This window comes from Nicotiana sylvestris, chromosome 6 (assembly GCF_000393655.2).
Source record: "Nicotiana sylvestris chromosome 6, ASM39365v2, whole genome shotgun sequence".
Lineage (NCBI taxonomy): Eukaryota > Viridiplantae > Streptophyta > Magnoliopsida > Solanales > Solanaceae > Nicotiana > Nicotiana sylvestris.
The window spans coordinates 26,611,084-26,630,981 of record NC_091062.1 but is presented as its reverse complement, the minus strand read 5'-3'; the positions used below and the strand labels follow the sequence as shown (position 1 = coordinate 26,630,981).

At 35.9% G+C, this 19,898-nt stretch overlaps 1 protein-coding gene across 1 annotated transcript; it reads left to right on the top strand.

Moving 5' to 3' along the window:
- Positions 1 to 2,202: 2,202 nt before the first annotated feature.
- On the top strand, positions 2,203 to 2,673 carry LOC138870388 (uncharacterized). The gene has a single exon (XM_070148188.1). The coding sequence runs from the start codon at positions 2,203 to 2,205 to the stop codon at positions 2,671 to 2,673; it is 471 nt and encodes a 156-aa protein (XP_070004289.1).
- The last annotated feature ends 17,225 nt before the right edge of the window (positions 2,674 to 19,898 follow it).

The window sequence follows — 19,898 nt, the reverse complement described above, 5'->3', positions numbered from 1 at the left end:
GTTACAAACCCGGGAAGGGGCTCGAGACATCATTGCAAGGAATCACCGAACCTATCACTCTGGCTGCTAGCAAAAGGTTCTTTGGGGTAGATTTCCAAGCCACACCAGCTGATGAAAAATGGGTAGATAAACGAAAGAACAATGGTTGGGTTTTGCCTTAGCCGACTTCACATCTTTATAGAACGTTTGTCAGGCCCAAGTACAATGAGGAAGAGGAAGATGAGGCCTTCACAGCCAAGGAAATTGAAGAAATCTGTGGGGCTATGAGGCAGATGCTGCATGAAACCCACATGGTCCAACCAGGAGAAGGCTCGAGCACCGCTGATGTGCTGTATATGGGGCCCAATGCCAAATTGCAAAATTGGAAGGCTACTTTGTTCCCAATCAGGCGGGAATCCCGATAGTCCAGTCCTGCCATTTTTTCTTCATCACGAGTTATTTCAGGGTGTAACTCGGATGTTTTCTTTAGTTTCCTATCTTTAATTTCCAATGTAAATCTTGTTATCTTCAAAATTCAATTCAATGAAATCAATATTTCATCGTTCATCTCTTTTTATTCTTTCTGATTTTTGTTATTTCTTTCTCTCTTATTTTTCCTTTCAGTTCTAATAATGCGGCTTTAAATAACATGACATGCTTGTAGACTTAATGCCCAGATCCAAACACGCTGTCTAACTGTGAAATAATGAACCAAGAACCGGAATATGATGAAGAAGAGGCTTTTAGGGAAATAAATCGAGAATTGGAACAATTTGAGAATAAACCTAAGCCGAACTTAAATGATACCGAGCCGGTTAATTTGGGTAGTTCTGAAGAAATCAAAGAAACCAAGATAAGCATTCACACAGATGAAAAAACCCGGGACGCATTGATCCAACTCTTGTTTGAATTCAAAGATGTGTTTGCTTGGTCATACCATGACATGCAAGGACTAAGTGTTGATTTGGTGGTTCACAAGTTGTCAACCAACCCCGATTATCCCCCTATCCAGCAAAAGCAAAGAAAGTTCAAAACTAATATCAGTGACAAGAAAAGAAGAGGTCACAAAACAGCTAAAAACGGGGGTAATCCGAGTGGTTCGATACACCACATGGTTAGCCAATGTAGTTCCAGTACCAAAGAAAGACGGGAAAACTCGAGTGTATGTGTACTATAGAGATCTGAACAAAGCAAGTCCTAAGGATAATTTCCCTTTGTCGAACTTCCACATCCTTGTTGATAACTGTGCCAAACATGAGATACATGTCCTTCATAGATTGTTATGCAAGATATCATCAGGTGTTAATGGATGAAGAGGATGCGGAAAAGACAGCTTTCACCGCACCCTAGGGCACCTACTGTTACAGGGTCATGCCTTTTGGTCTGAAGAATGTCGGGGCAACCTATATGAGGGCCATGACTGCCATTTTTCATGACATGATGCACCAAGAAATTGAGGTGTACGTAGACGATGTGATCATCAAATTCAGGACCTAGGACGACCATGTTCGGGACTTGAGAAAATTTTTTGAGCGGCTACGTAAATATGATTTGAAGCTAAACACAGCCAGATGTGCATTTGGGGTTCCGTCGGGCAAACTCCTGGGATTCATAGTCAGTCGGAGGGGCATTGAGTTAGACCCAATAAAGATAAAGTCCATTCGAGATTTGCCTCCTCGAAGAACCAAGAAAGAGGTTATGAGCCTGCTAGGAAGGTTGAACTACATTAGCCGATTCATTACTCAGTTGACTTCTACATGTGAACCCATCTTCAAGCTGTTAAAGAAAGATGCAGTAATTAAATGGATAGACGAGTGCCAAGAAGCTTGTGACAAAATCAAAGAGTATCTGTCTAACCCGCCAGTCTTGGTCCCACCTAAACCTGGGAGGCCTTTGTTTCTGTATTTGACAGTCTTGGAGAATTCTTTTGGATGTGTCCTCAGACAACACGACGTGACTGGGAAAAGAGAGCAGGTGATCTACTATTTGAGCAAAAAGTTCACAAGCTACGAAGCCAAATATACCCTGTTGGAAAGGACTTGTAGCGCCCTAACTTGGGTCGCTCAGAAGCTTAGGCATTACCTGTTGGCCTATACCACTTACCTTATCACCAGGTTGGATCCTTTAAAATACATATTCTAGAAGCCAATGCCCACAGGGAGGTTAGCAAAATGGCAGATACTGCTCACTAAATTTAACATAGTTTATGTCACCCGCACGGCAATGAAAGCCCAGGCTTTAGCGGATCATTTGGCTGAAAACCCTGTTGATGATGAATACCAGCCTTTGAGCACCTACTTCCCCGATGGAGAGGTAAATTTAGTTGAGATGACATCAGAAGACACCAATGCTTGGAAAATGTTCTTCTATGGGGCTGTAAACGCAAAAGGTGTTGGAATTGGGGCAATCTTGATCTCACCCACTGGTCAGCATTATCCAGCCACATCCTGGCTTCGATTTTTCTGCACAAACAACACTGCCGAGTATAAAGCCTGCATTATGGGTATGAACATGGCAATCGACCAAGATGTCGAAGAATTATTGATCATGGGAGATTCGGATCAGATTATCCAACAAGCCCAAGGAGAATGGGAAACTCTAGATGTCAAACTTATTCCCTACAGGCAACATGTGGAAGATCTTAGCAGGCAGTTCAAGTCAGTTGAGTTCAGTGTACATTCCTCATTTTCATAATGAGTTAGCCGATACGCTCGCTACTTTGGCCTCGATGCTGCCATACCCAGGCAATGCCCACATTGACCCGTTGGAAATCCAAATCCGGGAAAGGCACGGTTACTACAATATGGTTGAGGCAGAACCAAATATTTAGCCATGGTACCATGATATCAAGAGATTTCTAAAAACTAAAGAATATCCCGAGCAGGCCAGTGGAGACCAAAAGAGGACCATTAGACGGCTCGCAAGTGGTTTCTTCTTGAGCAGTGATGTCTTGTACAAAAGGACTCTGGATCTCAACTTGTTAAGATGTGTTGATACCGAAAAGGCCGGAAGAATCATGTATGAAGTGCACGCAGGAGTGTGCGGACCTCACATGAACGGGTATGTTTTGGCAAAGAAAATCCTCCGAGCAGGTTATTACTTGATGAGTATGGAAAAAGACTGCTTCAGTTTCATCCGGAAATGTCATCAGTATCAGGTGCACGGTGATTTGATTCATGCACCACCTACAGGATTGCATCCCATGTCAGCACCTTGTCCATTTGTTGCCTGGGGCATGGACGTCATTGGGACGATCGAGCCAAAAGCTTCAAATGGGCATAGATTCATATTGGTCGCTATCGACTACTTCACAAAGTGGGTTGAAGCAATTACTCTCAAATCTGTCACCAAGAAAGTTGTGGTAGACTTCGTGCACTCCAATCTCATCTGCCGCTTTGGTATCCCTGTGACAATCATTACGGATAATGCTGCAAACTTGAATAGTTATTTGATGATGGAGATATGCGAACAATTCAAGATAACGTATCGGAACTCTGCCCCTTATCGGCCCAAAGGTAATGGTGCCGTCAAAGCAGAAAACAAGAACATCAAAAAGATTTTGAGAAAGATGATTCAAAGTTCCAGGCAGTGGCATGAAAAGTTGCTATTTGCATTTTTGGGATATCGCACTACTATGCGCACATCAGTCGGAGCAACCCCGTATCTTTTGGTTTATGGCACTGAAGCCGTAATACCCGCAGAAGTTGAAATCCCTTCTCTTTGGATCATTGTTGAAGCTGAAATTGAAGACAGTGAGTGGGTCAAAACCCGTCTGGAATAACTAACCCTGATCGATGAAAAGTAAATGGCCGCGGTCTGCCACGGGCAGTTGTATCAACAAAGAATGGCTCGTGCCTACAACAAGAAAGTGCGGCCTAGAAACTTTGAAGTGGGGCAACTCGTTTTAAGGTGTATTCTTCCCCATCATCAGGAAGCAAAAGGAAAGTTTGCTCCTAATTGGAAGGGACCATACATTATCAGAAAATTGTTGCCAAAAGGGGCGTTATACTTGGGAGACATCGATGGGAATGACCCCGAAATAGCTGTGAATGTAGACGCAGTTAAAAGGTACTATATTTAATCCTTCTACAGCAACAACATTATCTGATTGGGATGACGAAGGCTTTCATTCTCGCTACCCCAAACACTCCAATCCTTTCCTAAACCTTTGAGCCAGTTACCTTTCTTTCATTACCCTCTTTGGAACTTGAAGACATTTGTAAAAAAACAAAAAAAAAATGTTTCCATGAACTACGTTCGAGTTGATTCTGAAAGGATACGTAGGTATCCTCTCTCTGGGGTTCAGTCACACCAAAACAAAAAGCCAATTTCCCTGCAAAAAGTGAAACTGGGGCAGATGTTATAATGGTTCGGCGATGATCCCGCCTGAATGGTTCTAAAGTTGTAATTTGATCCAAATTCTTTTTACCCAAACCTTATTCAAGTCCTTCCAATCAATCGGTGAAAGGTATTCAAAATTGGAGAACACAGTTGTTTGCATTCGACGCAATCAAGATGAGAGAAATAAAATGAGAGAGTCTTATTGGTGAAAACCTACGGGCACCGTAAGGTGATGGTGAGCAGAGAAACTAAAAAAGAGAGAGTCTTGTTAGTAAAAACTCGTAAAGAGCACTATAGGCGATGGTGAGAAGAGAAATGAGAGAGGTCAATTGGCGAAAACCTGCAAAGGGTGCCGTTGATCAAAAAGAAGAAATCCCTCACCACCATTGGCACCGAAAGAGTCCTGGCAAGGTTTCTCGGTCTTAAAACATGGGTCGCAATGGGTTTATGAGAAGTTGGATAGTTGTGCAGATCAGGCATCTAGTCCAAGAAGCATGTCATGTCTATTGAAATTTGCATGCACTCCAGATAAGTCCTTCTTTCCTCCCCAAAAGGGACACTTCTCCTTAAATTCCCTTTCTTATCCTTTGTTTACTTTTCTTTGAATCCCTTTCGGGCTAACTCTGTTCCAAAACTAATACAAAGAAAAGGTGGCAAGATTGGTTTTACAGGGTTTTGCTTAATAAAAGCCAAGTCCGAAGAAAATACCCAGCCTGAGCGGGTGCATCAAGTCGATCCCGACTGGCCATGATGACCGATGCTCTAAAATCAAAGTTATTGAAAATGAAAAGAAATCCAAAGTCAAAAGCCCCTAAAGGCAGAATAAGGTGAAAGGACCAAAGCCCCACACGGGTGAACCGTCATCTGGAAAGTTTGGAAATTTGAGTTCCTCGGTTTTAGGAGAGAGATCAATCTTCAAAAAAACCAGCAAGCACCAGAGGTTCTCACCAAAAGAGTTGGGCCGAGATCAAGTGATAAAAAACAATCAAGGCCACAAAACCAACCACTGTTTCAAACTAAAAATTGTTTTTTATTTGAAAATTTGAAACATGTGCAATCCAAAGCAACCCTGCAAGAAGTAGGTGCAACCAAAAAAGAAAATGTACAAGTGCTAGAAACAGCTTTGCAGCAACAATCTATAAAAAGGGAAGTCCCCTCCAAATTTCCCCCGCATTTACTCATTCCATGAAATAAAAAAAAAGAAAGGAAAACAAAATGAAAAAAAAAAGATAAGAAGAAGATTAAAGAAAATGGTAGCTTAGGATCCCCAATTCAATCTTTTACGCTTTTCCAACATAGGGTCTCCATAGTTGAGATTATTTTTTAGACATAGGGTCTCCATCCCCTGATCTCCTTTTGCCAACATAGGGTCTCCAACCCCTAGTTGAGATTTTTAGACATAGGGTCTCCATCCCCTAGTCGCCTTTTGCCAACATAGGGTCTCCAACCCCTAGTTGAGATTTTTTAGACATAAGGTCTCCATTCCATAGTCGTCTTTTGCCAACATAGGGTCTCCATCCACTAGTTGAGATTTTTAGACATAGGGTCTCCATCCCCTAGTCGCGTTTTGCTAACATAAGGTCTCCATACCTAGTTGCCTTTTGCCAGCATAGAGTCTCCAACCCCTAGTTGAGAATTTTAGACATAGGGTCTCCATCCCCTAGTCGCCTTTTGCCAAAATAGGGTCTCCAACCCCTAGTTGAGATTTTTAGACATAGGGTCTCCTTTGCCAACATAGGGTCTCCAACCCCTAGTTGAAATTTTTTAGACATAGGTCCCCATCCCCTAGTCGCCTTTTGCCAACATAGGGTCTCCAACCCCTACTTGAGATTATTTAGACATAGGGTCTCCATCCTCTAGTCGCCTTTTGCCAATATAGGGTCTCCAATCCCTAGTTGAGATTTTTAGACATAGGGTCTCCATCCCCTAGTCACCTTTTGCTAACATAGGGTCTCCAACCCCTAGTTGAGAGGGTCTCCATCCCCTAGTCGCCTTTTGCCAACATAGGGTCTCCAACCCCTAGTTGAGATTTTTTAGACATAGGGTCTCCATACCCTAGCCGCGTTTTGCCAACATAGGGTCTCCAACCCCTAGTTGAGATTTTTAGACATAGAATCTCCATCCCCTAGTCGCCTTTTGCTAACATAGGGTCTCCAACCCCTAGTTGACAGGGTCTCCATCCCCTAGTCGCCTTTTGCCAACATAGGGTCTCCAACCCCTAGTTGAGATTTTAGACATAGGGTCTCCATCCCCTAATCATCTTTTACCAACATAGGGTCTCCAACCCCTAGTTGAGATTTTAGACATAGGGTCTCCATCCCCTAATCGCCTTTTGCCAACATAGGATCTCCAACCCCTAGTTGAGATTTTTAGATATAGGGTCTCCATCCCCTAGTCGCCTTTTGCCAATATAGGGTCTCCAACCCCTAGTTAAGATTTTTTAGATATAGGGTCTCCATCCCCTAGTCGCCTTTTGCCAACATAGGGTCTCCAACCCCTAGTTGAGATTTTTTAGACATAGGGTCTCCATCTCCTAATCGCCTTTTGCCAACATAGGGTCTCCAACCCCTAATTGAGATTTTTTAGACATAGGGTCTCCATCCCCTAGTCGCCTTTTTCCAACATAGGGTCTCCAACCCCTAGTTGAGGTTTTTTAGACATAGGGTCTCCATCCCCTAGTCGCCTTTTGCCAACATAGAGTCTCCAACCCCTAGTTGATATTTTTTAGACATAGGGTCTCCATCCCCTAGTCACCTTTTGCCAACATAGAGTCTCCAACCCCTAGTTGAGATTTTTAGACATAGGGTCTCCATCCCCTAGTCGCCTTTTGCCAACATAAGGTCTCTAACCCCAATTTGAGATGTTTTAGACATAGGGTCTCCATCCTCTAGTCGCCTTTTGACAACATAGGGTCTCCAATCCCTAGTAAAGATTTTAGACATAGGCCCTCCACTCCCTAGTCACATTTCCAACACAGGGTCTCCACTCCCCGGTTGAGTTTTTATAGATATAGGGCTCCACTCCCTAATCTCTTTCTCCTGGAGACACATGATCCTTATTTTATTGTTTTCAGAGATAGTATAAGGTTTTTGTTACAATAACTCACGAAATTTTTCTAGTGAAAACTGGGGCAGAAAAAATTTCGTTCGTTTGTTTGTTTTGATGTCTGAGCAGGTTTGACCTCGAGACACAGGGTTCGAGATAACCAAAAGAATGAGTCTCAATCCAGAACAAAGAAAAGAAGAAAAAGAACAAAAAAAAAGGAGTGAACTCAAAGTGTAGAAGCGGATGCAGATTGCTCAAGATATGATTGAAGTCACAAGCTTCGTATGTCCCGCCTTGATCCAAAAGCTAAAGAATGAACCAACGATTGCAGCTAACGAGCATCAAGATTCAGATAAGAGTCTGTAGGAGGAACCAACGAAGACTCAAGATCAAGTCTTGGAAGATTTATAGATAGGAATTTGTAACTAGTAGCTGATAGGCTTAACTAGTTAATTTTTACTTCTTATTTTGGTGTAATAAGGAGTTCAGCAAGCAGTAGCAGCAACAACAATAGTAAAATCACAGCTTTCCGGTAGTTCCAGCTACTGAAACTTTCAGAACTACACTGACCTGATTCCTTTATAGCCAAGGATATGTAGGCAACCTCTGAAGCAAGGTTCGGTTAGACTCTTTCCAAAAATGCTACTAATGGAGTTTCAAACGGGCAAAAATCCCTCATAATTGCTTATTTTATCTTTGCCCGAAAACCATTCGTGTCTCCGAGCAAAGAGGGGCAGCTGTGAGCATGTGATTTTTGCCTCACATGAATTACTCCTACATAATCCCAAAAAATTAGATTTTCTTTTAATTATTTGTTATTTTAGGAATTATTGTAGAATTTCTCTGATTATTTGCATTTTTGTGTGCATGTTTAATTTTATTTAATTCAGGAAAATTACAAAAATACATTGTTTGCATTTAGGATTTAATTTTGCATTTTAGATTAATTAGTAAATTAGTTATTTTATAAAAATGAAAAATCACAAAAATAGCTCTTTTTGGAATTTTAACTCTTTAATTTTGAATTTTATAGTTCTTCGTTAAATTTAGGACTTGATTAATTATAATAAATATTATGTTGAGTATTTAATATAATTTGGTAGGTTAATTTAACTTTTAAGAGTTTATTTAGGTTTTTATTTTAATTTGAAAAGAAAAGGAAATTTGAATTTGAAAGAGAAAAGAAAAGGAAATAAAGAAGTCTGGTTTTGGGCCATTTTGTTTAAATTTTCACGGGCCAAAATTAAATTTCCCCCCCCTGAAACCCGTTCAGATCTAGCCCAGTCAAGCTTTAACCCAGTCCAGCCTTTGTAGCTTAACCAAACGACGTCGTTTGGAGTTCCTTGAGCTAAAACAGTCTGAGCCCTTCATATCCCTTCATCCAACGGTCATTGGAGGTCAATCACAATTACATAAAAGTATCCAAAACCCCCAAAGACAACGTCAGTTCCAAACACCCCTCTTCAGTTCTCTCATCTTCTCCACAAACCCTAGCGCTGCCCCAAATCCCCTCACCTTCTCCGGTGGCGGCGCCACCTCCAATCAACCCCAAATTTACACCACAACACCCCCATGACTTCCCCTCTCCCAATACCTAACTAGTTTCCCCTGAATCCTTTCAGAATCCCTCGAATCTTCAATTGAGACGACGCGATCTCGAACCCTAAAATCCCAAATCTCCCAAATCGGCAAGTTTCGTTAAAGGATTGGAGTCGAATTTTATTTTATTCGTGTGTTCTCAACGAGAACACACGATTAATGTCAATATCGGCTAAAATCGAAGGTGTTGAAGAACTTTTCAATTTCTACTGCCCAACCGTCTCTTAGATACTTGTTCTTTTTTCTGTTTTCTTTTCTTTTGTTCACTTTTCATTTTTATTTCTCATCTCATCATCTTCTTCTTCTTCTTTTTCTATTTCTTCAAATCATTTTGGTATGCATGCTAGTTTTAGGTCTATTTTTAATTAGCACATTTTTGGTCTTTGTTCGATTTTGTTCAAATGACTGTTTGTTTCTATTTTTCTTTGGGCTTATGACCTCATGAGTCCTTACGACTCTGTAAGTTAATGTCCTATGAGTTTTGATTTTGATTAAATTGAGGTTCTGAAAATCAGAAGCCCAAAGAAGGGAATTAAACCGGGTTTTGGCAAGCCCAGGTTTGGGGATAAACCTTGGGTCAACTTGACCCAGGTAGGTTTTGACGTTAAATAATAGGGTTTGAAAGGTTAGTTTAGGAATTTAATCATGGGGAATCTTTAGTAACTGACCTAGGAAATTTCCTGGAAGATGGGTTTGGGACTGTTTTAAAAAATAGACTTTTAAATTAAGGACAAACTAGCAAAAATAAGAATTTGAAAAGGAGTAAAGGAAAAAAACTGAAATCATTTCTGCTGCCCTAAAGCTTCTCTATAAAAGGCTGATTACTTCACTCTCAAGTTAGATTTTAGAGACTAAAAATACTGAAAATTTAGAAAGACTCCTGAGTTTTCAAATACTGAAATCCTTGCAATTCCTGGTGAAAAACTAGTTCAGTGTCCTATTTGTTCTAGTATCTGAAATCTGCAAAGAGTTTCTGGTTCATTTATGGGTCTGAAATTGGTTTAAAGTTTGGTTGGTGCTGGTTTAAAAGTTTGGTTTTGCTAGAGTTATTGCTGTTGCTTCCTCGTTTGTTGAATTACTACTGCTGCTTCTTCATAACCTCAGGATATTTTGTTGTTTATTTGATGTACTCAGGTACATATCTCTGATTCTGAACATGTAAGAATGACTCGTTTGATTTGAAGAAATGAAGATCTTAGCATTTACTTGATGCTTTCTTTTTTTTATTCAACTTGTTAGTTCATTTCTTTTGTTTTAACATGCCAAGAAATGATGTTATGCTATGAACATTGAGACCTATGCTGAGGGTTGTATTTGGATTCTTATTCGTGCTTGTATTTTCAGCTTGTTTTGAATCCCTTCTCCTGAATTTTGGATAGTTGTACTGTCATGTATGAGCTCAATGTGAGATAGTTAATACCACTTTAGGTTTCCTTTTTTTTTTGAGCAAGATGTTGCAATCTTAGTGATATTCAATTTTAGAGTAATTTTAACAAATGATTTAGAATTTTGATCATATTGGTTCAAGCTGTTAAGTGATACCAAGGCTACAACTAATTAATCTGTAGTTTTCATCTCTTTTAGATGTTAGTTTGGGCATCTAAACAGGTTCAACATATATTGTTGCATTTTTTATATCTGATTCGAATGACTATAATGTTCTAAAGTAGATTCACTAAGTGTGTTAGTTTCAATGATGATTAGTAATAATTCTGATTTTCAAGTCTATATAGTTTGTATGTTCTTTGACAATGAAGGTTTTATTTTGTCTTGAAAACGAGAAAAACCATGCTCTTGTTTTTCCTTTCATTATAAAAGCAGATTGTGTAATTTGAAATGGTTAAGTGTTAATATCACAAAAGTTACTGTTTTTCCCAAATGTGTGCTAAAAATGCAAAGTTTCAAGGCTGATGGGCTTAACATGAAGCCCAGAGAAAATCAGCCTATAGCCACAAGGTTTGGCTCTCTTGTGGGCTCGATATGAGACCCCATGGCCTTCAGTATGTGTTCATGCTCTTAAGAGAGTTTGATTAGTACAATAAGAATAGGATTTTGATAAAAGTTCCTCTTAAAAATGTTAATTCAATTTCAGATGATATGGTTAAATAATTTTGTATGACTTGTTGTTCTGAGAGTTGGGCTAAACGTTGGCCCAGTCAGTGGAAAGACTTAATTGCTTGGACTGCTCTTCACCCATTCATTCTCTTGGGCCTATTCTAGTCTAGAAGCCCAACGCCCTTTTGCAACTAGTAGTCGCGCGATCAATAGCTTTTAATTATGTTATTCAAAATAATTCGTTTGCTTAAGTTGAGGTGTGCCATATTAAATAACACCAATAGTTTATGGCCCTCATGATTAAAAATAATAAATCATTTGAACAATTAGGCTTGAGGCGTGCCATATTAAGCAAGATATAATTTATGGCCCTCAAAAGTTTAGTTCGGACATCGTTTAAAATTAGAATCGAGGTGTGCCATAGTGCAAGAGTAGACAACCCATGACCCTCGTATAATTAGTAATAACTCTTTAAAATCGAGGTGTGCCATCAATTAAATTTTTCTTGGCCCTTGCAAACCTTGTCATTAACTTGAAAGTGCGTAGTTGCTTTAGGCACGCTATTTAAAATAATTACCTTAAACTCGGGTGTGCATTTCATGTGACCCAACTCCAATTCTCAACAACGTTAAATAAAATGTATCGTGGACCGCGGGTGCATTTCATGTAGCGTGGTTCAAAGGATGTTTTAAATAACGTTGAAATTTTCCTAAAAAATAATAATTAAAAGCGGTTAATAGGTTAAAAATTATACCATAGGCTAAAACATGTAATAAATCAGATAATAGGCCAATTATAATAGTTTAAGCGATCGTGCTAGAACCACGGAACCCGGGAATACTAACACCTTCTCCCGGGTTAACAAAATTCCTTACTTAGAATTTCTGGTTCGCAGACTTCAAAAGGAAAGTCAAAACTTCCTCGATTTGGATTTAAAATAAACCGGTGACTTGGGACACCAATTAAAATATTCCAAGTGGCGACTCTAAAAATCAAATAAATAAACTTATTTCGAATAATGTCACTTTAATTGGAAAAACTCTCTTATACTACCTTCGGGTGTATAAAAAGGAGGTGTGACAATGGGTAGTACACGCATAAGGCACGGTTAGAATCAACTAGTATGCTTAGATAAAAACTTAAAGATAGTAATCGGGTAGCAGGAGATGATAGTCTGTGCCCGCTGAATAATACGAGTAACACCCCATCTTGAGGGAGTTACGAAGTATTATTTATGTTGCAAAGGGTGATCCTTTAGGCTAAAAAATTTAGGATCCCCCCCCCGGTCTTTAAATCAATTATTTGTGTTTATTCCAAGTCTTTAATAATGAATTTTCCAAACTTCTTTGTCTTTGTTTGTCTGACTAATTCATATAATTCGAGTTCGGTCGGGACCCACAGGCGTGGACCTCGAAGAGTGCCTAACATCTTCTATTCGAGGTAATTTGAGCCCTTACCTGATCTTTGGTGACGAAAACTGGTTAAACCATAGTTATTTACAAATATGGACCCTAACGCATCTCAAACCTGTTAGGTGGCGACTCTCTCTTTTAACACCTTGTTTAAAAGAGTTGTCACATGTCGAAACCCGATTTCGCGAGAAAAAGGGACGCAAACAATAAGAAGGTAATCTTTTCCCCCTCTATGCACGTTCTTATACTTTCTCATGTTTCTTGCACACTCACCATATAAGTTGCTCTACTGATTGAGGTAAAAGAAATTATGCATAAGCGGTATAGAGAGGAGGCAGAAAATGCAAGAATGGTATGCCCATGTTATCAACTTACACCATTCATAGATATACTCACTTGAATGTTCGTAAACTAATTCTAATTTCCGAAATGGATAGATGGAAGAGGAGAAGGCCTTGAAACAACTAAGAAGAAGTTTGGTGCACCATGCAACACCTATGCCTAACTTTGATCATCCTTTCATACCGCAAAGGCACGCAGAAATCATATGCATATTGGAAATTTCTATCATCTTTTTTGCTTCTTTTTTATACCTTTCCTTTTCCTTGTCTTCCTCATACTAAGATTACATTCAAATCTATACACACAGCAAGTCTTCCAAACAAGTGACGAGATCAAGTTCCCCCGAGCTACAGGTTATTAAAAGGAGGAAAGAGATGAGGAAAACAGTCTGTCCCTATGTTGCTGCCTCTCAAATGAGGTGATTGTGGCTGATCAATTCAAAACCAGAGAGATGATGGTCAAGAATGGTTGAACCCTAACCCCAATCCCCCACCGTAACAGTTATGAAATGATGGAGCTCAGACTCTGCACTTATAACCTAACTATAACACTCAATTAGCTTAGCATATTAAAAATGACAAGTAGTTTAGCTTTGTATCCAAAAACCACCAGTCTCATAACAAGAAAATATTAGAGATTGGTGGTGAAGAAGGAAATATCAACTTCATATATTCTTATTGTTTTAGGACATCAAAAACAGTGTCCCCTATGAAAGTTAAGTTTATTTCTCAGTTCCATAATCGCCCAACTTTATTCAATAGTAAGATCATGGATCTATGAGGTAAATCCACCTATGTGCAAAGCATAGCCGTTAGGATTGATGGACAGTGGCAAAACTAGTAATTTACCCAAGAGTATTTAAATTTGAAAGAAGTGGAAAAAAATCCGACAAAGGGTGTTCAATATGTGTTATATATCTCTAAAACATCATATTTTACCTATATACACAATATAATTTTTCGACGAAGGGTGGTAACTAACCACCTTTATAACCATGTGTCTTCGCCACTGTCAATAGACACCTATTATCAAAGTGTGATGATTCATATCGCTGATCTGAACTAATTTGGAATTAAAGTACAGTTGATTGAAATGACTAATGTGGATGTGTATCAGGTTTTCTAAAAATTACTGAATTTAGAGCCCGTTTGGACATAAAAAAAAAATAATAAAAAAAAAAACTTCTTTTTTTCCAAATTTTTTTTACTAATTTCAAATACCATTACACTTGAAAAATATTTTCCCCTATTTTGAAATTTTACAATTCTTATGTCCAAACGCCCACTTAGTTTCTCTTTGTTTGGAGTAACTTTCGAGTAATGCTGGTTGGTCTATTTATACGTAGATGGAGATTCTAACAAAGAAGCTTGCCAGTAGTTAGTCTCAATAATTACGTACGCATCTGCTGCGAAGGATAATAATCCTCCCTACAAGATCATACTGTAGCTAAAACATGCTAGTTAAATTAATTTTTTCAATATTAGATGCAAGATATAAAGCTTATTATTCGACAAATTTCATTGGTTGATACCAGTTGATGGATTATATTTGAGTTATAAATAAAAATTAACAAAAGATTAAGTTTCTAAAAATTATTGATTCTAATTAGCTAACTTCAACGAAGAAAGAAACTCTCAAGACCAAAATAGAATTGTCTATTTCTATGATCAATAAGAAATATCATATCAATTGTTTTCAATATATCAAGAAAAGACTAAATTATTATTGCAAAAATTAAGTATTATTTAACTGCTACATTTTGATTAATCTGCTATTTCTTCATTTTGGAGTGAGTTTTCTTTCTTTGTACAAGCACATAACTATGCATCTGATATTTTCTTTTATGGAAGTAAGAGTCTAAGATTGTAATGGATTAATTACCGTCAATGGATTCTAAAGGACCATGTTATATTAATCTATGAGCCAAAAATATGGAGGTTATGTTAAAAAAAATTCTCTAAACTTTGCACAAAATCAGTTACACCCCTAAACAAATTATAGTCTTAGTTATCCTCGTAGTTGGCTATTTGATTGTTGTTACTCATGGAAGTTAACGTGGTAAAGAGCGTAGATACATACACTCTCCTTTAGGCGCATGACAGTGAAAAAAATTTAAAAATTAACTTTGATAAGATGTAATATTTTTCAATTGTTAATATAATTCTTTATTTACTACAATATAATGATGTATATTTCTTGCTTCATGTTAATATACAATCGTATACTTTATCCAATTTTTTAATTTTAATTTCTTCTTTAGATATGGTGTCTATTTGATCCAATTGTATAATTTTATCTTTCCGTATCAAATTTATAAAAACATTATCTAAATAAAATAGTTTTAGTTAAAATAATAAAGTACAAATTAATTATATATTTTTTAGTAAATAGTTTTGTTATTTTTTAGATGCAAATAACTATCTATTTTAATTATGTATTTTTATTTTTGGGTCAAATTAATAAAAAGTTGGCGAGAACTTTATTATTTTCTTGTTTAATTAAAAAGGTACGGCCAATATAACGGAGTTGTAATTATTTTTAGAAATTCACAATATTTTTGAAATGCTACCTACTATGTTGTTTAGTAAATAGAATAACTATTGTAGTATATATATATATATATATATATATATATATATAGCATTGGACACATTGTGGATGATATTAAAGCTCTAATTTCTTCTTTTGAAGTTTCTAATTGAATGTTGATACTCAATGGTAAGAGGGTGGCACATCAATTATCTAAACTATCCATTTCATCATCAGGGATGGAGAAAATATGGTTATAGGAGGTTCCTGAATAAAATTCCTCTAATAAACCATGGACAACCCCACACGTTTTATTCCCATCCAAAAAAATTCTCAAAACTTGGAATACGACTTCTAAAGTCATCTAATTACTATTGTTTTAGAAGATATCGAAAAACTCAACTAATAATTCTTTTAAATAAATAAGTTTAAATAAGGAAAGAATCTTATATATAATTCCTACTAGGTATTAGGAGTTTTTACCTAACTTAAATAAGGAAAGATTTAATAGTCAAACTTTAAATTAATTTGAAAAGTCCAAATATTAGGAAAATAATTAATAACTATTTTGTCCAGTGTGAACTCTATGTTAAAAGGATAAAAAGGACAAACGACATTTCGCTAAGGGTCTTCCTGCTTTTAATATAACTAGTTTCTCGCCACGTGCGTTGCACGTGTATGCCCAGTGATATAATATACGCTTTTATAAAATAATGTCACTATATTAGAATGAAGCTTTTATTACATAATTATATATAAAAGAATAATATATAAACGATTAATATGGTTCATTGTATTGTGACTTGTATATCGAGGTCGAGACAGAGGCGGCTCAATCCTAAAGCCACTAAAGCAGTGGCTTTAGGCCCCCAAAAAATTAAGGCCCCAAAATTAATTATATATATAATATAAATAATTTTGAATCTATTTGTAGTTAACAATAAATTTTGCAATCATATACTGTCAATTTTTGACATTGCCTATATTTTTAAAGTTTATACTTGTAATATTTTAAAATATGTAATGTAAATAAACTTGGAAATAGTTGGCAATTATATTTGTAGCTACTTCCTATCTTAATTTTTTCTAATGCATTTGAACTTGAACCATTATTGTTTATAGCTTCGGTGTTGTAAGATTTTTCTACTCTCTTTGATGTCTTTTTAAATATTTTCAAGCTCAAGCTAACTAGATTAGTAAATGATTAGATTAGAAAATATGCTGCCTTTAAATCTTAATGAATATATTTTAATGCTTAAGATCTATGAAATTGATGGTTTTACCAATTTTGGAAATTACAAGTAATGTATAATGAGAATTACCCGTACTGACCATATTGTTAAGTGAAAAAAATTGATTATCCAAATATAATAAACTTTCTTGAATTTTACGAAGCTATAAACATAAACATCAAATAGTATATATATAAATTTTACTAAAAACATTTAGGGTCTTTTTAAGTTTTGGCTTTAGGCCACATATTAGATTGAGCCATCACTGGATCGAGATGATTGAATATTATCTAAAATTATGAAATCCGAGGATAAAGATTTTTAATATTGTAGCATTATTTTCAATTTTCGTCACTGTTATAGTTTGTTGTACATAACCATCAACTGTAATCTTTATGCAAGAAGAATGCTATGCTCATCTTTTTGTAATATCAGTGATGTTTACACTAAACCTATAGTGTGAATCCTATACATGGACATTTTTCAATTTATTCGATCACATTATACTTACTATAAGAAAAGCATGTCTATCATGAGAGAAAAAAATATTAGAAGCTACCTGCACATATCCATAATATTTGCTATCTTCACTTCTTGGTTTTTTTTAATCTATATTATTATAAAAGTGGGAACCTCATAATAATATAGATTAATAATATGAAGGTTAATCTATATTATTAACCTTCATAGTTTGCTTGTTTGTAGCCAAGACCAAATTCAACGGATCAGTAAAATAGCTCTATAGAGGACCGAAGTGTATTATAATCATAAAATACAAGCCAATCATCAAATCACTTCATTTTGACTAAAATTAGCATCATTGAGTGACCAAACACATAAACTGTTATGAACTTGTTAGAAGAGAACATGCCAAGAGATCAAAACCAAAAGTAAAAAGACAAAAGGAAAATTATTAGTATCATCAACATTAAATTGAAGACACATAGATAGGCATATGATACAGTTGATGAATACACTGGATCAAAAGAATCATGTACTGTTTTCGACGAGAGTTCACTGCAGTTTTGTGTTTGGTATGGTGATTGTTTATGGAATAAGCCAAGGACTGTTAGGGATATAGTAGATATGCCCTAGATCCAATATCATATTTGATGATTTGAACATATTTTTTGTGAACGTTATTTGATATAAAAATATATGGCATTCTTTTATTATAGTTATTATTAATTGTTTGATTAATTTGATAAAGTCCTTGATTAAATTTTGAGATTTGTCATCATGATAGAGATCATGATAATGAGAGCAAAGTCTCTTGTAATTTAATCTAAATTTGTTCTTGATCATAGGATTATTAATTTGTACATTAGTAATCCGGTTAGATCAATATTTATGTGATTGTCTTTATGGGATAAAGATTAGTTGATCTCATTAACTGAATCACATAGATAGATGATGCATATAGAGATATGATCATTGAACCGACGCATTGGATAATTCCTAATGGTTAGAATTACCATAAACTGTGATATTCTCTTGAAGAATGTGATATAAGAGTTTCCTTTGACCTGAGATCGTCATAGTAATTGACAAGTTATTTGTTGTGCTTTAATACTAGACACATATGTCCCTAGGGCGATAGTTGAAAGGATATTGGGTATGATTGGATACTTGTAGAATTAGTGATTGATCAAGATGGAATCTGTCAACTCTTGGTAATGAGTTTAAGCTCCATATTGTCATGAATTATAAACGATCAAATTAAGACCTTGGCCAGGGCAATTGAATGAAAGAAGAAAAGAGTTTCTTAGGTCATTCAATGGTCGATTATATTTGATATGAACACATAGTTGGTCCCCTATTAGGATTTGACAGTTGAACCATATTCTAGGGTGACCCAGAGCTATAAGGACAGAAGGAATTACTACATTATTCTTCTACGAAATATTGAAAGTAAATTGTATACTTCATGTTATCCGGTCATTAAGAAGTGTTGCTAGACGTCACCCTTGATTAGTATATTGATATGATCAATTTACTACCGGCTTAGTATTGAACCAATGGGGCCGCACACTGACGAGTGTTGTGATCTTTGCTAAAGGATTAATTATTTTGTTATTTGATAATTAAATTATAGAATTTAATTAGTCAAATAAATAAATTATTAGTCCAAATGAAATATTATTATACTCTTTGCTAGCACAGAGGATATAATTAATATTGTGAACAAACTGAAATTTTCTATTTGGAATAGAAATTGAATTATATCTCTTGGTTGAAATATATATATATATATATATATATATATATATATATATATATATATATATATATATATATATATATATATTTATTTTGTATAAGATGTATATAAAATATAATATTAATAAATGGCTTGGTAAGTAATTCCAATATGGAATTGGATTAATTCACGTGCAATTAATCTCATTTGGAATGGGATTAATATTTTATAAATATGAAAACAACTTATTCCAATTTTGAGTTGGAACAATCACGTGACTGTTCGGCAAAACCCATTTGAATGGGATTCGAATTTTTGTGGAAATATTATACAAAGTTTATTTTTGGAATAAACTTACCCTAAGTAAATCATTACCTCACCCAAATAGAAAAAGGGTTATAGGTGATGCTATATAAAGGGTGATGGAGAAAATTTGCCACATTATTATTAATTCTTGAGAAGAAAAAAACTTTGTGAAAGTGAGAGTACAATACAAAGCCAAGAGAGAAAATACAATTACAAGAAAAATGTTTCTTGTTCTTCTAACATTGAGTTGAGATTTTTGAGAAAACTTTCAACACAATATTTTTCGTTCAATTTGTTCGCGGGTTTCGTTGATCAAATAATTGATAGCAAGGATCGGTCTCGGTGTGGATACGCATGGAGTCTTCGCACTATCGAAGAATTTGAAACGAAACTTTCTTCACCAGGTACGTCTTAGATCCGACCTATTTACATGTAAATAAATTTTAAACACAAAAAGATCTGCCTAAGATTATTATTGTCTTCCGCTGCATGTTATGAACATCTATACGCAATCCTTCAGTGGTATCATAGCCATGATTTCTCGTGTCTAAAATTTATTTACGAAATATTTTAAGATTATATTTTAAGAGTTCAAACCATAATACATGTATCTTGTGCAATAGTCAAATTGTTTGAATACATATGGATTGATATTACTTTATTGTGAATAAAATATGTATTCATATAAGTTAAACTATTGAGATAGTTCGTAACTTGAATTTGAAATTTTGTATTGGATATGATGTTAATCTATAATAGGTTATTGGAGTCTACTGTTTTTTTAATTGTTATTAGTTCATGAGATGTTAATTAATAATAATATTCTGGCATGGATTATTTTTTTGTGATATATAAGAT

Coding starts and splice junctions, on each gene's coding strand:
- LOC138870388 (XM_070148188.1), top strand. CDS start 2,203: ATGAAAGCCCAGGCTTTAGCGGATCATTTGGCTGAAAACCCTGTTGAT.